General features: G+C 46.1%; 1 protein-coding gene across 1 annotated transcript in view; it reads right to left on the bottom strand.

Annotated features, from left to right (window-relative positions):
* The window catches only part of LOC129478490 (uncharacterized), a 28,994-nt gene extending 9,049 nt beyond the window's left edge, over nt 1-19,945 (bottom strand). The window contains exons 1-2 of the mRNA XM_055270058.1: nt 19,642-19,945; nt 18,873-19,539 (exon numbers count right to left, since the gene is read on the bottom strand). Coding sequence (XP_055126033.1) covers nt 18,873-19,539; nt 19,642-19,945 — 971 coding nt within the window. The remainder of the gene's footprint in view (nt 1-18,872; nt 19,540-19,641) is intronic.
* Nucleotides 19,946-20,794: the final 849 nt, after the last annotated feature.

The raw sequence follows: 20,794 nt of genomic DNA, 5'->3' as shown, positions 1-20,794 counted from the left end.
TGGTACCCCCAAAGCTAAAGAGGCCAGGCCATGCAATAGAGGAAAGCAGAGCTCTAGACCTAAGAAGAATCTGCCCATGACTCTTGAAACTCCACATAGAAAATAGAACAGCCCAAAAGGGCTGACACCTTTGTTCTAAATTCTTTAAAGGGGTTCAAGTCATTCGAAGCCTTTTCTAGATTTTTTTTGGTACTGCAGACGGCAAAGGGGGAAGGAAGTACAGGCTGGAAGAAAAGTAAACAAAAGAAATTTGTTTTTGTATTTAAGACAGGAAGCAAACGAAAGCATGGATTTTTGCTTTCCCCCCTTTTGCAGCTGCAAAGAATTTTAGCCAAATTAGAGAGGGTTTGTTATCCATAATTTGGAATTCTCACTAGGATTTGACCAGTCAGGTAGAGTTGGTCAAATCTGATGGGAGAAAAACCAGAACAAACAACAACAACAAAAAACCCAACAATATGATCACTGAGCACTCTAATGGTAAGGAGGAATTAAGGCCAGCTGGTTGCTGAACTTTAGCCAAGCCAAAACCCCAATTTAGATACCTACCTAGAGACAGGTCTCAGGCTGAAGACTGCCTTCAACCGTCCTAGAAGCAGGGAAAGGAAACCCAAATTCTTCTTCCTTGCTGAGAGTGAACTCAGACTTCATAAAGGAGTTACCTGCCTTCTATCATCATGGAAGCAGGAAATCTTGCCTTCCTTGTTGGAAGCAAGTAAAACTCTTAAAAAGAGAGAGAGAATTGTATAGCAAAATAAAAATAAACTTTAGATCACAACCAAATTTCGGGAGACCAGGGATTCTCTGGAGGGGAGTGCTCCCAGACCTCAGCAAATTGTCCTGTTGGTTTAAACCATAAAGTTGGCTCATGCTGGTACCAAACACCAACAGGAGATTTGTCAAAGGTCACAGGCAGGGCATCTCCACTCAGAATCCCTCTGTGGTTACCAAAATGTGAACCCCAAATATCTGAGACAGGTCTCAGTTAATTTAGAAAGTTTATTTTGCCAGGGTTGAGGACAGGCACCCATGACACAGCCTCAGGAGGTCCTGACGACATGTACCCAAGGTGGTCAGAGCACGGTTTGGTTTTATACATTTCAGGGAGACATGGAGACATCAATCAACATATGTGAAATGAATATTGGTTTGGTCCGGAAAAAGGTGGGACAACTCAAAGCAGGCAGGGGGTCTTCCAGGTAATGGGTAGATAAGAGACAAATGGGTGCTTTTTTTTTTTTTTTTCTGAGATGGCGTCTCACTTCACCACCCAGGCTGGAGTGCAGTGGCACAATCTCGGCTCACTGCAACCTCCACCCCCCAAATTCAAGTGACTCTCCTGCCTCAGCTTCCCAAGTAGCTGGGATTACAGGTGCCCACCACTACGCCCAGCTAATTTTTGTGTTTTTGGTGGAGTGGGGTTTCACCATGTTGGCTGTGGCTGGGCTGGTCTTGAACTCGCAACCACAAGTGATCGCCCACTCAGCCTCCCAAAGTGCTGAGATGACTGGCGTGAGCCACTGTGTCTGGCCAGGTGCATTCTTTTGAGTTTCTGATTGTCCTCTCCAAAGGAGGCAAGCAGATATGCATTTATCTCAGTGAGCAGAGGGGCAAAATAGAATGAGCAGCAAGCTTGTCCTAAGCAGTTCCCAGCTTGACTTTTCCCTTTAGCTTAGTGATTTTGGGACCCCGATGTTTCCGGAGTTGGGTCTCCTCCTGCTGTTGAATTCGTGATCTCACTGACCTCAAGAATGGAGCCACAGCCCTTGGCAGTGAATGTTACAGCTCTTAAAGATGGCGTGGACCCAAAGAGTGAGCAGTAGCAAGGTTTATTGGAAAGAGCAAAAGGACAAAGCTTCCACAGCATGGAAGACGACCCCAGCAGGTTGCCGCTGCTGGCTGGGGGTTGTGGGGGTGGTGGCCAGCTTTTATTCCCTTATTTGTCCTCTCCCATGTTCCGTTTATGTCCTATGAGAGTGCCTTTTTTTCAATCCTCCCTGCAACTGGACACTTCTAGGATCCTGCTGATTGGTGCATTTTACAGAGCGCTGATTGGTGTGTTTTACAGAGCACTGATTGGTGCATTTCACAATCCTCTCGCTAGCTACAGAGTGCTGACTGGTGCATTTTACAAGCCTAGCTACAGAGTGCTGATTGGTGCGTTTTACAGTCTTCTTGTAAGACAGAAAAGTTCTCCATGTCCCCACTCCACCCAGGAAATCCAGCTGACTTCACCTCTCACCAAGATTTTTCTTTCACATAATAAAGACAAATAAATTTCTATTTTGCTTAAATTACTGTTATTTCAGGTCTCTGTGGCTGGCAACAGAACTCAGCCAAAGCACTGTAGTAGGGTCTGGGGTTAATGGGATGAAAAAAAAGAAGAAGAAAAAAAACATGTTCTATGCCCTTGTGAAGCTTAGCAGAGTGAAGGGAATTTTCCTTTAATTTATTGAAGTCTGCTCTTCCTGAAGCATAAATCAATAGATACATAGTTGTCAAAATGAGGTAAGCTCAAGAAAGTAGCAAGTTTCATTCTAAAAAAGAGGCTATGGGAGGACCTAAACCAGACCAAGAGGCAAGAAGAGTAAACTCTCTTATCTACTTACTAAATAAAATTCCGTGAATGTTGTGGAATGGAGAAAAAACTATCCTTGTGCAATCTGACAGAATTTCCAGAAAATAAAAATCTGTCATTTTTCCACTGAGCAATGATACACTGTTTCAAAAGAACCTTAAGCCAGTTTTAGTCCAATTTTCTTTAGTTCAGTAAAAAATGCATTCTTATTCAGCGCATGCATCCCACCAACTATGATGTGTTATAACTAATGTAACACATTTTATTGCCTGCAGAAAGTAGTAAGTTACATTTTTAAATGAGCACGTCTTAAAAATAGTTTCCCTCATAAGTATTTCATAATGATTCATTTAGCATGAAATTAATATTAAAGAACTGCTAACAATAAGCACTTAAAAATTCAAATTGAAAAGGAAATTATGCACATTTGTGATTTCATTAATTCTGGCAACGTTTAGTCAAAAATAAGTAAATTTCATCCCATTCTTGCATCTGTTTCAGATTGACTCTTTAATTATCTAATGTTTTCCAAGCCTAGTTTCATTATTTTATGTATAATATTAATGTACTAAATTAAGGTTTTAGTACACCCAAGTCATACAATAAAGTAAGTGTTACACGATAAAGGAACAAACTTCAAACATAATATCAACATGCATATATATTTACTTGCATACCTTAAAATCCATGATCTATAAGGACAAGTGGAAGAAATTAACATTTAATAAGCACCTACTATGTGTCAGGCATTGTGTCAGGCATTTATGCTTATTATCTCATTTGATTTTGTTTCTCTGACATAATTTCACCACATGTAAGTGTAATTAAAGTGTCACTGTCATTTTGCACATGTCAATAAAGTCAATCAATGTATTAGAAGAAATCTGTTTACTAGGCCAGGCATGGTGGCTCTCACCTGTAATCCCAACACTTTGGGAGGCTGAGGAGGGCGGATCACCTGAGGTCAGGAGTTTGAGACCAGCCTGGCCAACATGGTGAAACCCCATCTCTACTAAAAATACAAAAATTAGCTGGGCAAGGTGGCAGGGGCCTGTAATCCCAGCTACTCGGGGGGCTGAGGCAGGAGAATTGCTTGAACCCAGGAGGTGGAGGTTGCAGTGAGCCAAGATCACACCACTGCACTCCAGCCTGGGGGACAAGAGTGAGACTCCGTCTCAAAAAAAAAAAAAAAGAAGAAGAAGAAGAAGAAGAAATCTGTTTACTAAAAATTTCAGGAGAGCAAGTGACAGAATAGCTTTAATAGAAAACAACTTCCTTGGGCTGGGTGTGGTGGCTCACACCTGTAATCCCAGCACTTTGGGAGGCCAAGGCAGGAGTTGGCCAAGTCAGGAGTTCCAGATCAGCCTGGCCAATGTGGTGAAACCCGTCTTTACTAAAAATACAAAATATTTTTTACTTTTACTAAAAACACAAAAATTAGCTGGGCATGTTGGTGCATGCCTTTAATCCTAGCTACTCAGGAGGCTGAGGCAGGAGAATTGCTTGAACCCGGGAGGCAGAGGTTGCAGTGAGCTGAGATCGCACCACTGCACTCCAGCCTGGGCGACAGAGTGAGACTCCGTCTAAAAAACACAAACAAACCAAAAAAACTTCCTTTTGTTTATATTGGAAACTCAAAACTTTAGAAGTATTTTCATGATTCCTGCCTCTGTATCTTTGCCATCTGTGTTAGTTCCCTATTGCTACTGTAACAAATCACCCATCTCATTATGGGGTTGGTAACAAACCAACCCCGTTATGTTGTAATTTAGTCCTTAAAACAACATAAATTTATTATTTTATACTTCTAGAGGTTAGAAGTCTCAGGTCAGTTTCAGTGGACTGAAATCAAGGTGTCAGCTGGGGTTTGTTCTTCGTGGAGGTCCTAGGCAAGAATCTGTTTCCTCACCTTTCTTAGTTCTGGTGGCTGCCTACATTCCTTGGCCCTGGCCCCATCCTCCGGTGTCTCCCTCTCTGACCACACTGCTTCCCCCTTGTGAATGTATTGGGCCCTCCCAGAAATTCCAGGATAGTCTCTCCATCTCAAGATCCTTAACTCCATCACATCTACAGTGTCTCTTTTACCATGTAAGGTAACAAATTCACCAACTCCAGGGACTATGACATGGATAACTTTGGGGGACTATTATTCAGCTTACCACATCCCATTTATTTAATTAAATACATTTTCATGACTCTATTTTCAGATAATAATGCATAATGCTCTGTATATTGTTTCCATAGTATTGAAGGTAATTTATCTCATATGACTTTTAGGAAATCTACTTTCTTCAAAGGCTCTCTGTTTCTTATAGTGTTTAATGACAAGTTCCACTAATATTTGCAGATCAATTTATTTCTTTGAACAGATTTGTATCAAATAACTATTACCTGCTTAACTATCAAAGTTGGCACTGAGCAGAAATAACTACACTGTTTATCAGCACTAATTAACCCACTAAGATTAAATAAACAGGATATTTCCCAAACATAGGGTACTTCTACAAATCACAAGACTCAGCTATGGGATAGTATCCGAAGTCATCCCGGCTTTACTTCACAGCTCCTTTAGATGGCCTGGATTTCTTTTTTCTCATTTACAGACACATGCCTTTGAATTGCTCCCTGGCTATTTCCTATCCAAAAATCTTAGCTCCCAACAAAGTTATGCCCATCTCAAGAGCTGAACCCACGTCCTCTTCTTTTATATCTATCAAGGGCCTAGCAAAATACTGGACCAGAGAGAGTAAGCAGACATCCTGCAGTTTGCATCTGGCCAATGGACTTGTTTTGTTTAGCTTGAAGAGTGTTTGAGAAAAAAGTTAATTGAAAACATTTGGAAATCAGAGAATTTCACACAAAATCCTTTGATTTCACTTATCTTAAAAAATTGGCTAATATGGGCACCCTGTGCCAGCATTTCTGCCTGGCAACCATGAGCTAGAGTTCTGTGGCAGCGCCCCCTGCAGGCAGGCAGAGGCTCTGCAGCTTCACGGTCTTCACCCAGCCCTAGTCTGGCCCCTGTAAGTATTTGAGTTTGAGACCCCTATGCTAGACACACTGTAGAAATTCTCCTTAGCGATATCCTAACATTATCACCTCATTTTTCAAGTGTGGAAACTGCTTGCTAAACCCAAATTTGGCCCAGGAACTGTCTGAGGGCATTTTTACTACATATTTTTAATGTATAAATTATCCTCTAAGACGTTGCACATCAAAGTATAGTCTACAGACCGGCAGCAATGGCATTAACCGGGAGTTTGTTAAAAGCTCTCCTGAGCCAGAATCTGCATTTTAGCAACATCCTCAGGTGATTTGGATATACATGAAAATTTGAGAAGTACTGCTACAGATGAAGCTCATGGCTAACCACCTTTCACCTGCCCCTCCACATACCACTAAGACCAAGCCTACTTCATTTATATTGATGGCAGCAGCAGGCCATCTGGAGCCACCACTGCCATCACACTGGCTGGAACAGGGAGATGTGACCGGGGGTGCATGCTCCATGGAGCTGGTGAGAGCCAGGGACAAGCAGGAGCCCCACCCTTCTGAGTTGGGGCAGGAGCTCCCCAGGTGCCACTGCAGCCACCCAGGTCACAGCTGCAGACCTAGGCATTCCTGTGCTCTCAGGGACTGGAGCAGGCAGGAGGCCCACCCTCCAGGGCACAGCTGCAGCTGCCCAAACCCCAGCTGCAGACCCGGCCTCGACTCCAGGGAGCAAGGAACAAGGCATCCCTGCACTCTTGGGGGTCTGGGAAGGCCCCGTCCTTGCAGGCTTGGAAGTGCCTGCTCCCGCTGCACAGCTTCTCCCTGCTGTCAGTGCCCACTCCAATCTGGCAGCAAAGTCGAGGCCAAGCCCAGGCACTGTTGCACCCCAGCCAGGTGTGCACACACTTGGGACAGTACTAACATGCCAGCCCCCTGCCACCTCAGCCCCTGCCAGGCTTTTGGTGCCAACAAGCATAGGAAGGAAGTTGAGGTAGGGCTGAGGGCAGCTTGGTGCTGGCCTGCAGGTGCCCCTTGGCACCTACAGCCTAGGCACCATGAACAGCAGCAGGAAGTAGACAGGCTTCCCTGCAAAAGGGGGTGGGTCCCTTCAGGAAGGGCCTGAAGGCTGGGGGCCGTGCTGCCAGTCCCATGGACCAGAGTGGGAATTTGTGGTGCCTTTTCTGGGCCACCCATGGACACCCATGGACCAACAAGGGTGTACTTCCTCCCCTCTGAGGCCCATAAAAGCCCCAGGCTCAGCCAGAGCTGAGCAGACGTCAGGACAACCAGTGGTAGAGGAGAGCTACCCACTCCAGGGCCTTCTCTCTCTGCTGAGAGCAGCAGACATTGGGACAACCAGCTGCAAAGAGGTGCCACCCACTCTAGGGCCTCCTCTCTGCTGAAAGCCATGCAGAGAACAGGATGACCAGCTGCAGAGAGGTGCTACCCTCTCTGCTGATAACTGAACACTTGTTGGGATGACTTGCCTAGCAGAGAGGAGCTACTCTCTGTACTAGGAGCTGAACACTCATTAGGACACCTTGGCTGTGAAAGGAGCTGCCCCTGCAGGTTTTCTCTGAGCTGTTCTAGCACTCAATAAAGCTCCTCTTCGTCTTGGTCACCCTCCACTTGTCTGTATACCTCATTCTTCCTGGTCACAGGACAAGAACTTGGGACCCACCAAATGGCAAGACTAAAAGAGCTGTAACACAAACAGGACTGAGACATGCCCCTTCTTCACCACATTGTGGGGGAAGATAAGGAACAAAGGGCCGCTGTGGCCCTTCCAGGATCCCAGACTTAGGAGCTTCCCAAGCCAAGGCTGTGACTCCCTCTTTGGGGCCCTGTGGTCCCTGTTGTCTCCAAGCTTCCAGGTGCCAACATGTTCCCCAGTGCCAGTCTGGCTGCAGCCTTGCAGAAAGCCAGCACCCATGCTGGCACCCGGAACTGCCCAAGCAGCTGTAGCAGCTAGCATGTCTGTGTGCAGTGGCAAGATCCCACGCTCACTTACACACCCCTCACCCTTCCGCGCCTGACTCACCCTTGGCAGGCATGGGATCCAGGCCAGTAGCGTGAGCTGAGCACAGCCTGCCAGGCTGAGTGGGCAAAACGAGCCCAGCAGGCCCAAGCAAAACTCAGGCAAAGGTGCCACAGGCCTCAGAGGCTTCTGGCCAGAAAAACAACACCCCAAAGAGCCCATAACAATTTCACATATCATGGAAATAGCATTTTGAAAATTATTAACGTGCCTTTCTCTTTTGCCTTTCCAAATCTCAGAGGCATTCTTTAAAATGAGTGGAGGGAGATTTCGATTACAAAAGAATACTCAACGAAAAAAATGAGGTAACTTCTCCAGGTTCAGGACAGGAAAACCCAGCTGAATGTATTTATCATCTTCTTTTTTGGTGAGGGAGAGGTAGTTATAAACAATAGAAATCTATTTCTCACAGTTCTGTATGTTAGGAAGTCCAAGACCAAGGCAACAGCAGGTTCATTGCATCTGTCAAGGGCCCTGCATCCTCATAGATGGTTGTCTTCTTACTCTAACCTCACATGGTGGAAGGGGCAAGGGCTCTCTTTTAGACCTGTTTCATTAAGGTCACTAATCCCATTCATGAGGGCTCTGCTCTCATGACCTAATTGCCTCCGAAGGGCTCCACCCCCAATACCATCACCTTGCAGGTAAAGATTTTAACACATGAAGTTTGTGGGGACTTAAACATTCAGACCATAGCAACTCGTGGGTTGCAAAACGAGATCTTGAACCATCTTGTAACTCTAAGGCTACTGGTCGTTTTAATGCTCCAAACCGTGGCAAACAAATAAATTTAATTTCTTGGATTTTTTTTTTTTTTTTTTTTTACATTTTTTTAAGAGACAAGGTCTCTTAAATCCCAGCACTTTGGGAGGCCGAGGAAGGTGGATCATGAGGTCAGGTTATCAAGACCATCCTGGCTAACACAGTGAGACTTCGTCTCTACTAAAAATACAAAAAATTAGCCAGGCGTGGTGGTGGGCACCTGTAGTCCCAGCTACTCGGGAGGCTGAGGCAGGAGAACGGCGTGAACCCGGGAGGCGGAGCTTGCAGTGAGCCAAGATTGCGCCATTGCACTCCAGCCTGGGCGACAGAGTGAGACTCTCTCTCAAAAAAAAAATAAATTAATTAAAAAAATAAAAAATAAAAGAGACAAGGTCTCACTCTGGTTGCCCAGGTCGGAGCACAGTGGTGAAGTCATACTTCACTGCAGCCTCGACCTCCTGGGCTCAAGCAATCCTCCCACTTTGGCCTCTCGAAGTGTAGGGATTACAGGTGTGAGGCACTGCGCCCAGCCTCTTTTTAAAAATTTTAAATGTATTCTTTAATTGACAAATAGAAGTGCATATTTATTGTGTATAACATATTGCTTTGAAATATGTATACATGGCCAGGCACAGTGGCTCACGCCTGTAATCCCAGCACTCTGGGAGGCCGAGGCAGGTGGATCACAAGATCAGGAGATCGAGAACATCCTGGCTAACACGGTGAAACCCCGTCTATACTAAAAATACAAAAAATTAGCTGGGCGTGGTGGTGGGTGCCTGTAGTCCCAGCTACACGAGAGGCTGAGGCAGGAGAATGGCGTGAACCCGGGAGGCAGAGCTTGCAGTGAGCTGAGATCATGCCACTGCACTCCAGCCTGGGTGACAGAGTGAGATTCCGTCCCAAAAAAAAAGAAATATGTATACATGTAGAATGGCTAAATCAAGCTAATTAACGTGCATTACCTCCCATAGATATCATTTATTTTATGGTGAGAGCACTTAAAATCTATTTTTTGGCCGGGCGCGGTGGCTCACGCTTGTAATCCCAGCACTTTGGGAGGCCGAGGCGGGCGGATCACGAGGTCAGGAGATCGAGACCATGGTGAAAACCCCGTCTCTACTAAAAATACAAAAAAAATTAGCTGGGCGTAGTGGCGGGGGCCTGTAGTCCCAGCTACTCGGAGAGGCTGAGGCAGGAGAATGGCGTGAACCCGGGAGGCGGAGCTTGCAGTGAGCCGAAATTGCGCCACTGCTCTCCAGCCAGGGCGACAGAGTGAGACTCCATCCCAAAAAAAAAAAAAAAAAAAAAAAAAAAAAAAAAAAATCTGTTTTTTGCAATTTTCAAGAATACAAAATATTGTTATTAACTATAGGGAGATATTGTTCAAAGGATACAAAATTTCAGTTAGGAGGAGTAATTTTAAGAGTTCTATTGTACAACATGATGACTAGGTAATAACTTGAATTACCTATCATTCCTTATGGTACAGGGAGGATATATTACAGGAAAGTAAAAGAAATGTACCATTCCTTTAAGTACTGAGAATGAAGGAAGAATCTAGAAGCATCAGAGAAATTAAGCCCAGGAGATGAACATGTTCCCATCTACCCTTCTCCAGAAAGCAGTACAAAATCAGTAAGGCTGACACTTCAAGCACAAGGGTCTCTTGTCTTCACACCCTTCTTAAAAATCTGTCTCTGACAAAAAAGATAAACAACTCAATTTTAAAATGTGCAAAGGTCATAAATAGACATTTCTACAAAGATATACAAATGGACAATGACCACATGAAAAGATTCTCAACATCACTAATCATTATGGAAATGCATATCAAAACTGTAATGAGGTCAGGTGAGGAGGCTCACACCTATAATCCCAGTACTTGGGGAGGCCGAAGTGGAAGGATTGCTGAAGCCCCGGAGGTTGAGGCTGCAGCGAGCAGTATTTGTGCCATTACACTCCAGCCTGGGTGACAGAGTGACACCCTGTCTCAAAAAAAAAAAAAAAAGCAGAAGAAGAAAAGAAAAAGAAAAGCCTACAGTAAGATACCACTTCACACCTATTAGAATGGCTATAACCAAAATAGCAGTACTGGTAAAAATGTGGAGAAATCAGAACGTCATACATTGCTGGTAGGAATATAAAATTGTTCAGATGCTGTGAAAAACAGTCTGGCAATTCCTCTAAAAGCTAAACATAGAGTTACCATATGACCCAGCAGTTTCACTCCTAGGTATATACTCAAAATAATTAGACACAGGGACTCAAACATTAAGGTTTATTGCATCATTATTCACATTACCCAAAAGATAGCAACAACCTTTGTGTCTACTCACAGGTGAATAGATAAATTAAATATGGTATATACATACAATGGAATATAATTCAACCATATGTAAAGGAAAAATAAAATCCTAAGCTCCCCAACCAACTGAACTGACCCCCTCTTGGCCAAAGGCACCCCAGAGAAACCTTAAAAACCGAGTTCCCTGCCATGAAGGGATGGGAGGTTGGCCATGCCTCGTTATACACCCCTGCCTTGTGCAATTTAGACGCAACTGACCAGCATTCACGTGAAAATGGAGCTCATAAGACTGACAGAATGGACTCTCTGTGGTATAAGAAACCAAATTATAAGCAGGATCTAAGGCCATGCCAGGCAAGGGTTAAATCACTCACCCCTACACTTAAAAAATAAACTATATTCTAACTGCCATGAATTATTTTCTTTTTCTCTAGCAGTTAAACAAGCACTGGCCTTGAAATAAGCAATATTAAAACAATTTGCAGCTCATCCACAGCTGACAGCCAGGCAATGACCGCCAAAGTCCCCATCCCACACCCACTCTCCCATTTCACCAGCCAGAACCACAGCTGTGACTGGACAAGAGACCAATTTCAGTAACTCTCTCCTGATAAGAAGACCACCAGCCACGGCTTGGTTCTGGCCGATTTACAGAGGCTGCACACGTGAGTGCCATCCTGTCCCTGCTTCACTTTCTGATATCTATGGACTAATTGCAATGCATTTGAACATTAAGTCTCCACCCCAAAATGAACACGGGTCGCAAGTAACATGCATGTTTGCTTATCACATACATGTGTGACTCCCCTCATGAATATTCATAGCTCCTCTTGTGGCCTGTTGAATATGTATGTTTAACCAACCAGTTCAGCATAATGCTCCTGCCCCAGCCCCTCCTTCTTCAAAGTGCCTGCTAACAGCTTCAGCCAGAGGCCACCCTTCCCAGCCTGTCAGAATGACCAATTTGCACACCGTAAGCCTTTATGAGAAAGTCTCCTTCCCAAATTTTAGGATATGTGATTTTAGGCCAGGTGCAGTGGCTCACGCCTGTAATCCCAGCACTTTGGGAGGCCGGGGTGGGAGGATCACTTGAGGTCAGGAGTTTGAGACCAGCCTGACCAACATGGTGAAACCCCATCTCTACTAAAAATATAAAAATTCGCTGGGCATGGTGGAGCATGCCTGTAATCCCAGCTACTTGGGAGGCTGAGGCAAGAGAATGGCTTGAACCTGGGAGGTGGGGGTTGCAGTGAGCTGAGATCACGCCACTGCACTCCAGTCTGGGTGACAGAGTGAGACTGTGTCTCAAATAATAGTAAGAAGAAGAAGAAGAAGAAGAAGAAGAAGAGATTTTAAGTTGACATATCAAGAAGAACGAAATTCTGATACATGCTACAACATGGATGAATTGTGAAAATATTATAAGTGAAATGAGCCAGATACAAAAATGACAAATTTTTGACACCTTTTATATGAAACATCTAGAATAGGCAAGCTCGTAGAGACAGAAAGCAGATTAGCAGTGACCGGGTGCTGGGGGGAAGGAGGTAACTAGGGAAATTTCTATTTGGGGAGTTGAAAATTTTTAGAAATAGGTAGTGGTGATGGTTGTACAACACTGTGAATCTAATAATGCTACCAAATTGCACACTTAAAATGGTTAAAATGGCTAATTTTATGTTACAGGTATTTTGCTACAATCTGGGGTTCCCCACAGCAAACTGGTGAATCGAAAGTTGATGGTTGGAGTGAGTGGACAGAAAATGGACCTGTAACTGCTGGGCGGGAAGATGGAACGGATGCATAGAAGAGGCCCTGTGTCTACAGCCAGTTGAGGCCAACGTGATGACAAGTCAGAGACGGTGACCCCAGACTGGGACAAAACTGACAGACCAAGCACGGGTTGCGGACATCCAGGCAGCCTGCAAACAGGCAGGGCAGGGCCCCTCCCCAGAGGCCAAGGAGTGGAAGGTGCCTCCGCAGAGACTCAGCCCTTTTGCCTCACCACAGGACCTGTGTGAGGCACACTCCCCTTCTCTCAAGATACTGCCTCGGACAGAGAGCAAGGGGGACGAAGGATAACTGAGAAAGGGAATATTTGTATCTATGAGAAGACTGAGCAATAACTAAAGACACCGATGAGATTAAGGGAACATGCTACAATCTTTAAACCAGATAGAACTAATAGTTAATTTTTTAACTCCCCTTCCACCCCTGAGCCATTGAACCAATGGGTGGAGGCTCATGACGAAGATCAGATTAAACTGAGTCAAAATAAAGAAAATGCATTAATTTGGTGGTGTGTCCCCACTCCTGTTAAATATTTTACATGAATTGTGTCAGAATCCCCCTCTTTTAGCTTCTGTGTGCTTTTGTTCTGAGGCTCAGGCCCTGCTGTGACTTGCTTTGGAAAACTGGGCTCCTGGAGCCTGCAGGCTGCAGACTCTGAAATTGTTCTGTTGCTTTGTTTCATCCCCTTCCCATCCTTTTCCCTCTATCTCCTGACTGGTTTCCTTAGGGTGCTCCTCCTCAATAAATCCTTTGCACACAAAAGCTCATCTCAAGGTCCATTTGTGGGTAACCCAGCTAAGATACCCAATTTCTCTGCATTCACAAGCTATACTATGACATAAACCTTTCAACCTTGCCATATCTGCTACATGACGGAGCCCTGAAAGTTATTTGTGTGTGGCCCCTATCCTAGGCATTCTGCCCTGTTTGTGGGAAGCACTGAGCCAGCTCTGTGGTGGGAGCACCTTGGGGAGGGACATTTTGAGCAAGGTCAGAAGGACCCGTTAATGGGCAGGATCACAGAGGTGGGCCCCTACTTCTGTCCTCCTCATTTTAGACTCCCCATCCCCAAACCCCAATTCCACTACTATGTGTTGGACTTCAGTCTGGCCCAGGAGCTTAATAACAAGGTAATCTCTGCAGATAATCCCTGTGGTTTAGAAATAACTCTCACATACGTTGTCTCACTTTATCTCATGTTTTAATCTCTGTGGCGAGGGCAATACTCATTCCCATTGACAGACTATGAAACAGATGCTTACAGAGTAGAAATGATCTGCTCAGTGTTGCACAGTTCAAAAGTAGGAGTCTCTGTTAATTCCAAATAAAACAAAACCAAAAAGGCCACAAACTGTGTTTCCTCTGCTCTCCTATGACAACAATCAACACAGGACACTTCTGTGATCAGTCGTGTGGGGTTGCCCCTCCACATCAAGTTAGTCATCAGTTCTGCAGAAGACACCAGCTGGGTGTCCTCTAACTCAATTCTGACATTATCTCCCTGGAGATAGATAGCCTCAGATCCCACAGGTTGAGAACTCCGTCCCGTTAAAACCTCCCTTCTACTCTGGAACTTCTGACCAGTTCCAAATTGGGGTTCCCATGGCTCCCTTTCTGGGCTTGATTAATTTGCGAGAGCAGCTCACAAAACTCAAGGGAACATGTTACCAGTTTTTTATTTGTTTGTGTTTTTGAGATGGGGTCTCACTCTGTCACCCAGGTTGGAGGGCAGTGGCGTGATCTCCGCTCACTGCAGCATCCGTCTCCCAGGTTCAAGCGATCCTCCCACCTCAGCCTCCTGAGTAGCTGGGATTACAGGCATGTGCCACCACATCCAGCCTTTTTTTTTTTTTTTCTTTTTGTATTTTTAGTATAGGTGGGGCTTCACCATTTTGACCATGTTGGTCTTGAACTCCTGACCTCAAGTGATCCACCTGCTTTGGCCTCCCAAAGTGCTGGGATCACATGTGTGAGCCACTATGCCCGGCCGTCACCAGTTTTTTTTTTTTTTTTTTTTTTTTTTTTTTTTAGCAAAGGATATTACAAACGATGCAGATGAAGGATGCATAGGGCAAGGTATGCGGAAAGAGACAAAGAGCTTCCATGCCCTCCCCAAGTGCACCACCCTCCAAGAACCTCCATGTGTTCAGCTATCAGGAGGCTCTCCAAACCCTGTCATATTGGGTTTTTATGGAAGCTTCGCTATGTAACTATGATTGATTACATCATTGGCTACTGGTGATTGACTCAACCTTGTGGGACGTGTCCCTCTCCCCTCCCCAGAAGCCAGGGGGTGATGCTGAAAGTCCCAATCCTACCCCTGCCTTGGTCTTTCTGGTGACCAGACCCATCTTGTAGCTATCCAGGGGCTACCAGACTCCAGTCAATCATTAGCATTCAAAAAGGGCACTTTGGAGATTCTAAGAATTTTAGGAGCTGTGTGCCAGGAAATAGGGTTGAAGACCAAACATATATTTCACAATATCACAGTTTCTCAGTCCAGTATTTCTTCATCTTAAACTGATGACAGTGATAAGGATGAGCTGATGATGATTTAGGCTGGACCTCGAGTCCAGAGAGTTCCGTTTCCTGCTCCTAGTGCAGACCATTGTTGGTCCTTTCAGGGCTCCATCTTGTTTTTATTGATTCATCAATTCCCTTTTATCCTCTATTCTCCTCTTCCATTCCCCTGATCTCCCATAAGAAGCTATGCTATTCTAATATATTTAGTATGTATCCTTTTTTTTTTTTGAGACAGAGTCTTGCTCTGTCGCCCAGGCTGGAGTGCAGTGGCACCATCTCAGCTCACTGCAACCTCCGCCTCTCGGGTTCAAGTGATTCTCCTGCCTCAGCCTCCTGAGTGGCTGGGATTACAGGCATACACCACGATGCCAGGCTAAATTTTGTATTTTCAGTAGAGACGGGGTTTCACCATGTTGGTCAGACTGGTCTCAAACTCCTAACCTTGTGATCCGCCCGCCTCAGCCTCCCAAAGTGCTGGGATTACAGGCGTGAGCCGCCGCGCCCGGCCGCATCCTTTCTTTATATGTGTTCTTGTAAAATACACATTGCTGTTGTGTGTGTTTTTTTTTTCACACAAATAATGTAAGTCACAGAAATCATCTGATTCTTAATTTTATTTTCTTTTTCTTCTTCTTCTTTTTTTTTTTTTTTTTTTTGAGACAAGGTCTTGCTCTGTCACCAAAGCTGGAGTGCAGTGGCACCATCCCAGCTCACTGAAGCAGGGCTCAAGTGATTCTCCCACCTCAGCCACCAGAGTAGCTGGGACTACAGGCATGTGCCAACAAGCCTGGATAATTTTTTTATTTTTAGTAGAGATGAGGCTTCACCATGTTGCCCAGGCTGCTAAATTTTCATTTGGTATCATGTCTTTAAAATCTATCCACGTTTCTAACCTACATGCTACATAGTACTCCAGGGAGTGTATATTCACCATATTTTTTCTATCCTGTCTGCCACTGATGGACACTCAGATTGCTTCTAACTTCCTGCCATCACAAACAATGTTGTAAGAAACATCACAGGGTCTTTGACCTTTCTCTAATACACACTGTCAGAGAAGGTAGACAATTCCCTTGGGGAAAATGAAGGCACAAGCCAAAGTAACTGGACAGGGAGGCACACAACCACACTATGAAACAGGGGCAAGGCAATGGATTAGTTTCCTGTGGCTGCTTAATAAATTACCACAAATTTGGTGGCCTGAAACAGTATAAATTTATTCTTTCATCGTTCTGGAGGTCAGAAATCCAAATTCAGTATCACTAGGCTGAAATCAAAGGGCCACACTCCCTCTAGAGATTCTAGGAGAGAATCTGTTCCTTGTCTCTCTTTTTTTTTTTTTTGAGACGGAGTCTCGCTCTGTCGCCCAGGCTGGAGTGCAGTGGTGCAATCTCGGCTCACTGCAAGCTCCGCCTCCCGGGGGTCACACCATTCTCCTGCCTCAGCCTCTCTGGTAGCTGAGACTACAGGCGCCCGCCACCACACCCAGCTAATTTTTTGTATTTTTAGTAGAGATGGGGTTTCAGCGTGGTCTCGATCTCCTGACCTCGTGATCCACCCGCCTCGGCCTCCCAAAGTGCTGGGATTACAAGCGTGAGCCACCACGCCCGGCCTTGTTCCTTGTCTCTTTCAGGCGGCTGACATTCCTTCACTTGTGGCCACATCACTCCAATCTGCAAGGCTAGCTTCTTCAAATCTCTTTTTGTTTCATCTTAATGTCACCTTCTAATGTGTGTGCATATGCATGTAAAATATCGCTCTGCCTCTATCAAATCAGGACACTGTGATGCTATTTAGGGTCTTCCTGAATAATCTAGGACAATATCCTAAATTCAAGATCATCCACTTAATCACATCTGCAAAGACTATATTTGCAACTAAGGTAATATTCACAGATACTAGGAATTAGGACCTGATATTTTTGGAGACCATTTTTCAGTCTACTACAAGCAACGATCTAAAAACATTTTCTGAAACTGAATTATTGGAACACAGGAACCAAGTGTTTATTTTTTATTTTTTGAGACAGAGTCTCACTCTGTTGCCAGGCTGGAGTGCAGTGGCGTGGTCTTCGCTCACTGCAACCTCCGCCTCCTGGGTTCAAGTGATTCTCCTGCCTCAGCCTCCCAAGTATCTGTGATTACAGGCACACGCCACCATGCCCAGCTAATGTTTGTATTTTTAGTAGAGATGGGGTTTCACCATGTTGACCAGGCTGGTCTTGAACTCCTGACCTTGTGATCCGCCTGCCTCAGCCTCCCAAAGTACTGGGATTACAGGCATGAGCCATCATGCCTGGCTGGGGACCAAGGGTTTAAAATAAGCATGATAAATGTATTTAATAGATACTAGAATTTCTTAGAAATGTGAAGCAAGATCAAAAAAGCATAAAAAACAACAAACGAGAAATATTGGATAGAAAATACAATAGTTGGAAAAAGAATACAAAATAGGGAATAAATTACAGAATGGATGCAGCTGAGGAAAGATTGAGGAACTGTTTTAGAAGACAGCAGAAAAGACAAAGATTAGCCCTGGTGTGGTGGTGCATGCCTGTAGTCCCAGCTATTTGGGAGGGTGAGGTGGGAGGATCACTTGAGCCTGGGAGGTGGATGTTGCAGTGAGCCCTGACTGCACCACTGCACTCCAGCCTGGGCGACCGTGAGATCTTGTCTCAGAAAACAAACACTAAAACAAAAAAATGAGAAAAGAAAAGAAAAAAAGAAAGACAAAGGGAAAATATAACAGAAAAGCTCATGGATATGGAAGATAAAATATAAGTGCCAGCATTGAGTGACATAAGAGAGGAATTATTGAAAGAAATAGTGAAGATAAATTTCCCAGATTCAAAGGCTCTTTTGATGCTGAGGTGGAAAGAGAAAGAATTAATATTAGAATAGGGTTTCAAAACATTAAAAAAAAACCTAGGCTCATGTCTGTAATCTCAGCACTTTTAAAGGCAGAGGCAGGCAGATCACTTGAGCCCAGGAGTTCTAAACCAGCCTGGGCAACATGGAGATACCCCGTCTCTACTAAAAATACAAACAAAAATTAGCCGGCCATCGTGGGTGCTAGCCTGTAGTCCCAGCTACTCTGGAGGACTGCTTGAGCCCAGAAGGCAGAGGTGCAGTGAGCTGAGATTGTTGAGATTGTGCCACTGCACTGCAGCCTGGGTAATGGAACAAGACCCTGTCGTAAGGAAAAAAACAAAACAAAACAAAACAGCAACAACGAAAGAAACAAATTAAGAAACAAAAAGAAAATTCTAAAAGTATCTGAGGATAATATCTTTTAGAGATAACCTTCAAAAATCAAAAAAGCAGGCCGAGCGCGGTCGCTCACGCCTATACTCCCAGCACTTTGGGAGGCCGAGGCGAGTGGATCAACTGAGGTCAGGAGTTCGAGACCAGCCTGGCCAACATGGTGAAACCCCCATCTCTACTAAAAATACAAAAAATTAGCCTGGCGTGGTAGCAGACACCTGCAATCCCAGCTACTCGGGAGGCTGAGGCAGGAGAATCGCTTGAACCCAGGAGATGGAGGTTGCAGTGAGCTGGGATCGTGCCATTGCACTCCAGCCTGGGCGAAAAGAGTGAAACTCCGTTTCAAAGGAAAAAAAAAAAGCACTACAGGATGCAAGAAGTTAATAGATTTATATTTTAAAGTATTAAAGGAAAAAGAGCTTTGAACCTAGCATTTCACACCAGCCAAACTCTCAAAACTCGAGGGTGTGAAAAAATATCCCCAGGCTTACACAGCCACAGAAGGTTTTTCACACAAAGGCTAATACTGAAAGCTCTCTTAAAAAATTACTTAATTTTCAAAAAATATTTTTACATCATTTTAGATAATTTACAAAAAGCTACAAAAATCCTATTTACCAGGACACATGCATAACGGCCTGTTTGCTCTCCCTGCGGTCACAGCCGACACACGCGCGCGGACGCACGCACGGACACGCCGCTTTCCATGGGCGCACGAAGACGGGACGCGCGCTCACAGTCCCAGGGCTCGGCCCTGCACCACGAGCTAACGCGCGGTCCCCAGGGAGGTGGCACAGAAGGCATGGCGCGTCTGCCCACGGCGTCCCGGTCCTGGTAGTCCCCATAGAGAGCCTTCGTCGATGGCCCAGGTCTAAAAGACTTTTTCCTCCGAACCTGAGTTCCTCCAGCCTTCCCGCTGGACCAGGGCCCACCATCGTTCCTCTCCGGCGAGCATGGGCCTCCCTGGAGGCGGGGGGTGGCCCTGCAAAGGCAGCCCCAGGTGCGCGCTGGAGAGGCCGGCCCGCCGCGCGGGAGACACTCTGTCCAAAGTGGAAGCGCTGCGTGGGCAGCAGCGCGGGCCGGGCCCTCGGATCCCAGTCTCTGTTGCTCCCGAGACCCCCACCCCGCACCGCATCCTCCGAGCTCAGCGCCCTCGGGCTGCGCTGGGCGCAGTGGCTCCCGGTCAGGGCGCAGTCGGCCTGGGCGCTAGAGCCCCTTTCAGCTCCCGGCCTGGGGCGGGGAAGCGCCGGCTCCCGCAGCTCCTGTGAAAGGTCCCCCGTGCCTCCTGCCTAGGTGCGCGCTGTGGCACCTCTGGCCAGAAGCACCTTTGGCGGCCAGCTGGGCCCCTCGCAGCCTCTGGCTGAGACTGCCGCCGGCGCTTACGGGCTGCGCCCGCGCTCCCGCTCTGTCGGCGCCCCGGTCCCGGGCTCCGCGCGCACACTACTGCTTGGCCTTTTCCGCCAAAACTTCCTGATCTCCAGTTCGATGCTGTCATCGCGGTTCCCGGAACTGCTGTCTTCGGACGGGGAGCCGGGGCTGGGAGCGGCCCTCACTGGGACGGACTCCCTCCGGAGGCGGAGGCGGTTCTCCGGACGCGAAAGGCAGGGGCGCGCCCTGGCTCCCAGCGCCCTGTTTTTGGAAAATACGATTTTGTAGGGTGTTCCTAAACTGCAGTCTTCTGTGTTCTGCATACACGTCTTAGATCAGCAAACATTTGGTTCTTATCATCACAGCCAGGTTCAAAGAGACTCTGAGAGGATGCTTTTTGGTTCATTGCTGGTGAAGAAGTCTGGTTGTGGCCGCCGTGGGAGCTCGAGGACCGAAAGCCGCAGCTGCCCGCTCCGCGGATCGCTTAGATGCCCGAAAGTGTCTGTCAGGAAGCTCCCAGGACAGCACTTTCTATACATAGGGTCCCTCCCCACCACGCTGGTCCTTGGGGGCCAGAGCACATCTGAAAACTGCAGCCACAGCCGTCTGTTGGAAAAACGTCTGGAAGCACAAAGGCCAGCCAGCACACTGACCGCTCCCTGTTGGAGGTGAAATCCGCAGATGTCCGCGGTGGCTGCTCTGCAGCGGAGTCCCAGGCCTGGGTGGATTCATGTCCAATCTTGTTCAATCACTAGATGACTCTAACATCTAAATAAACTTCTTTTTTTTTTTTTTTTTTTGACAGAGTCTTGCTCTGTTGCCCAGGCTGGAGTGCAATGGCGAGATCTCGGCTCACTGCAAGCTCCGCCTCCCAGGTCCAAGCGATCCTCCTGCCTCAGCCTCTGGAGTAGCTGGGACTACAGGCATGCACCACCACGCCCAGCTAATTTTTGCATTTTTGTAGAGATGGGTTTTCACCATGTTGGCCAGGCTGGTCCTGAACTCCTGACCTCAGGTAATTCGCCCGCCTCGGCCTCCCAAAGTGTTGAGATTACAGGCGTGAGCCACCGTGCCTGGCAATACACTTCTTTTTATATGGAGTTACTGTTCTTCATTTTAAATCACGGTTCTAAAGGATAATACAACGTGTGCACTTTAAAATTCCGTTTCTT

Source organism: Symphalangus syndactylus, chromosome 3 (assembly GCF_028878055.3).
Source record: "Symphalangus syndactylus isolate Jambi chromosome 3, NHGRI_mSymSyn1-v2.1_pri, whole genome shotgun sequence".
Taxonomy (NCBI): Eukaryota; Metazoa; Chordata; class Mammalia; order Primates; family Hylobatidae; genus Symphalangus; species Symphalangus syndactylus.
This window is presented reverse-complemented; position numbering and strand designations above follow the sequence as displayed.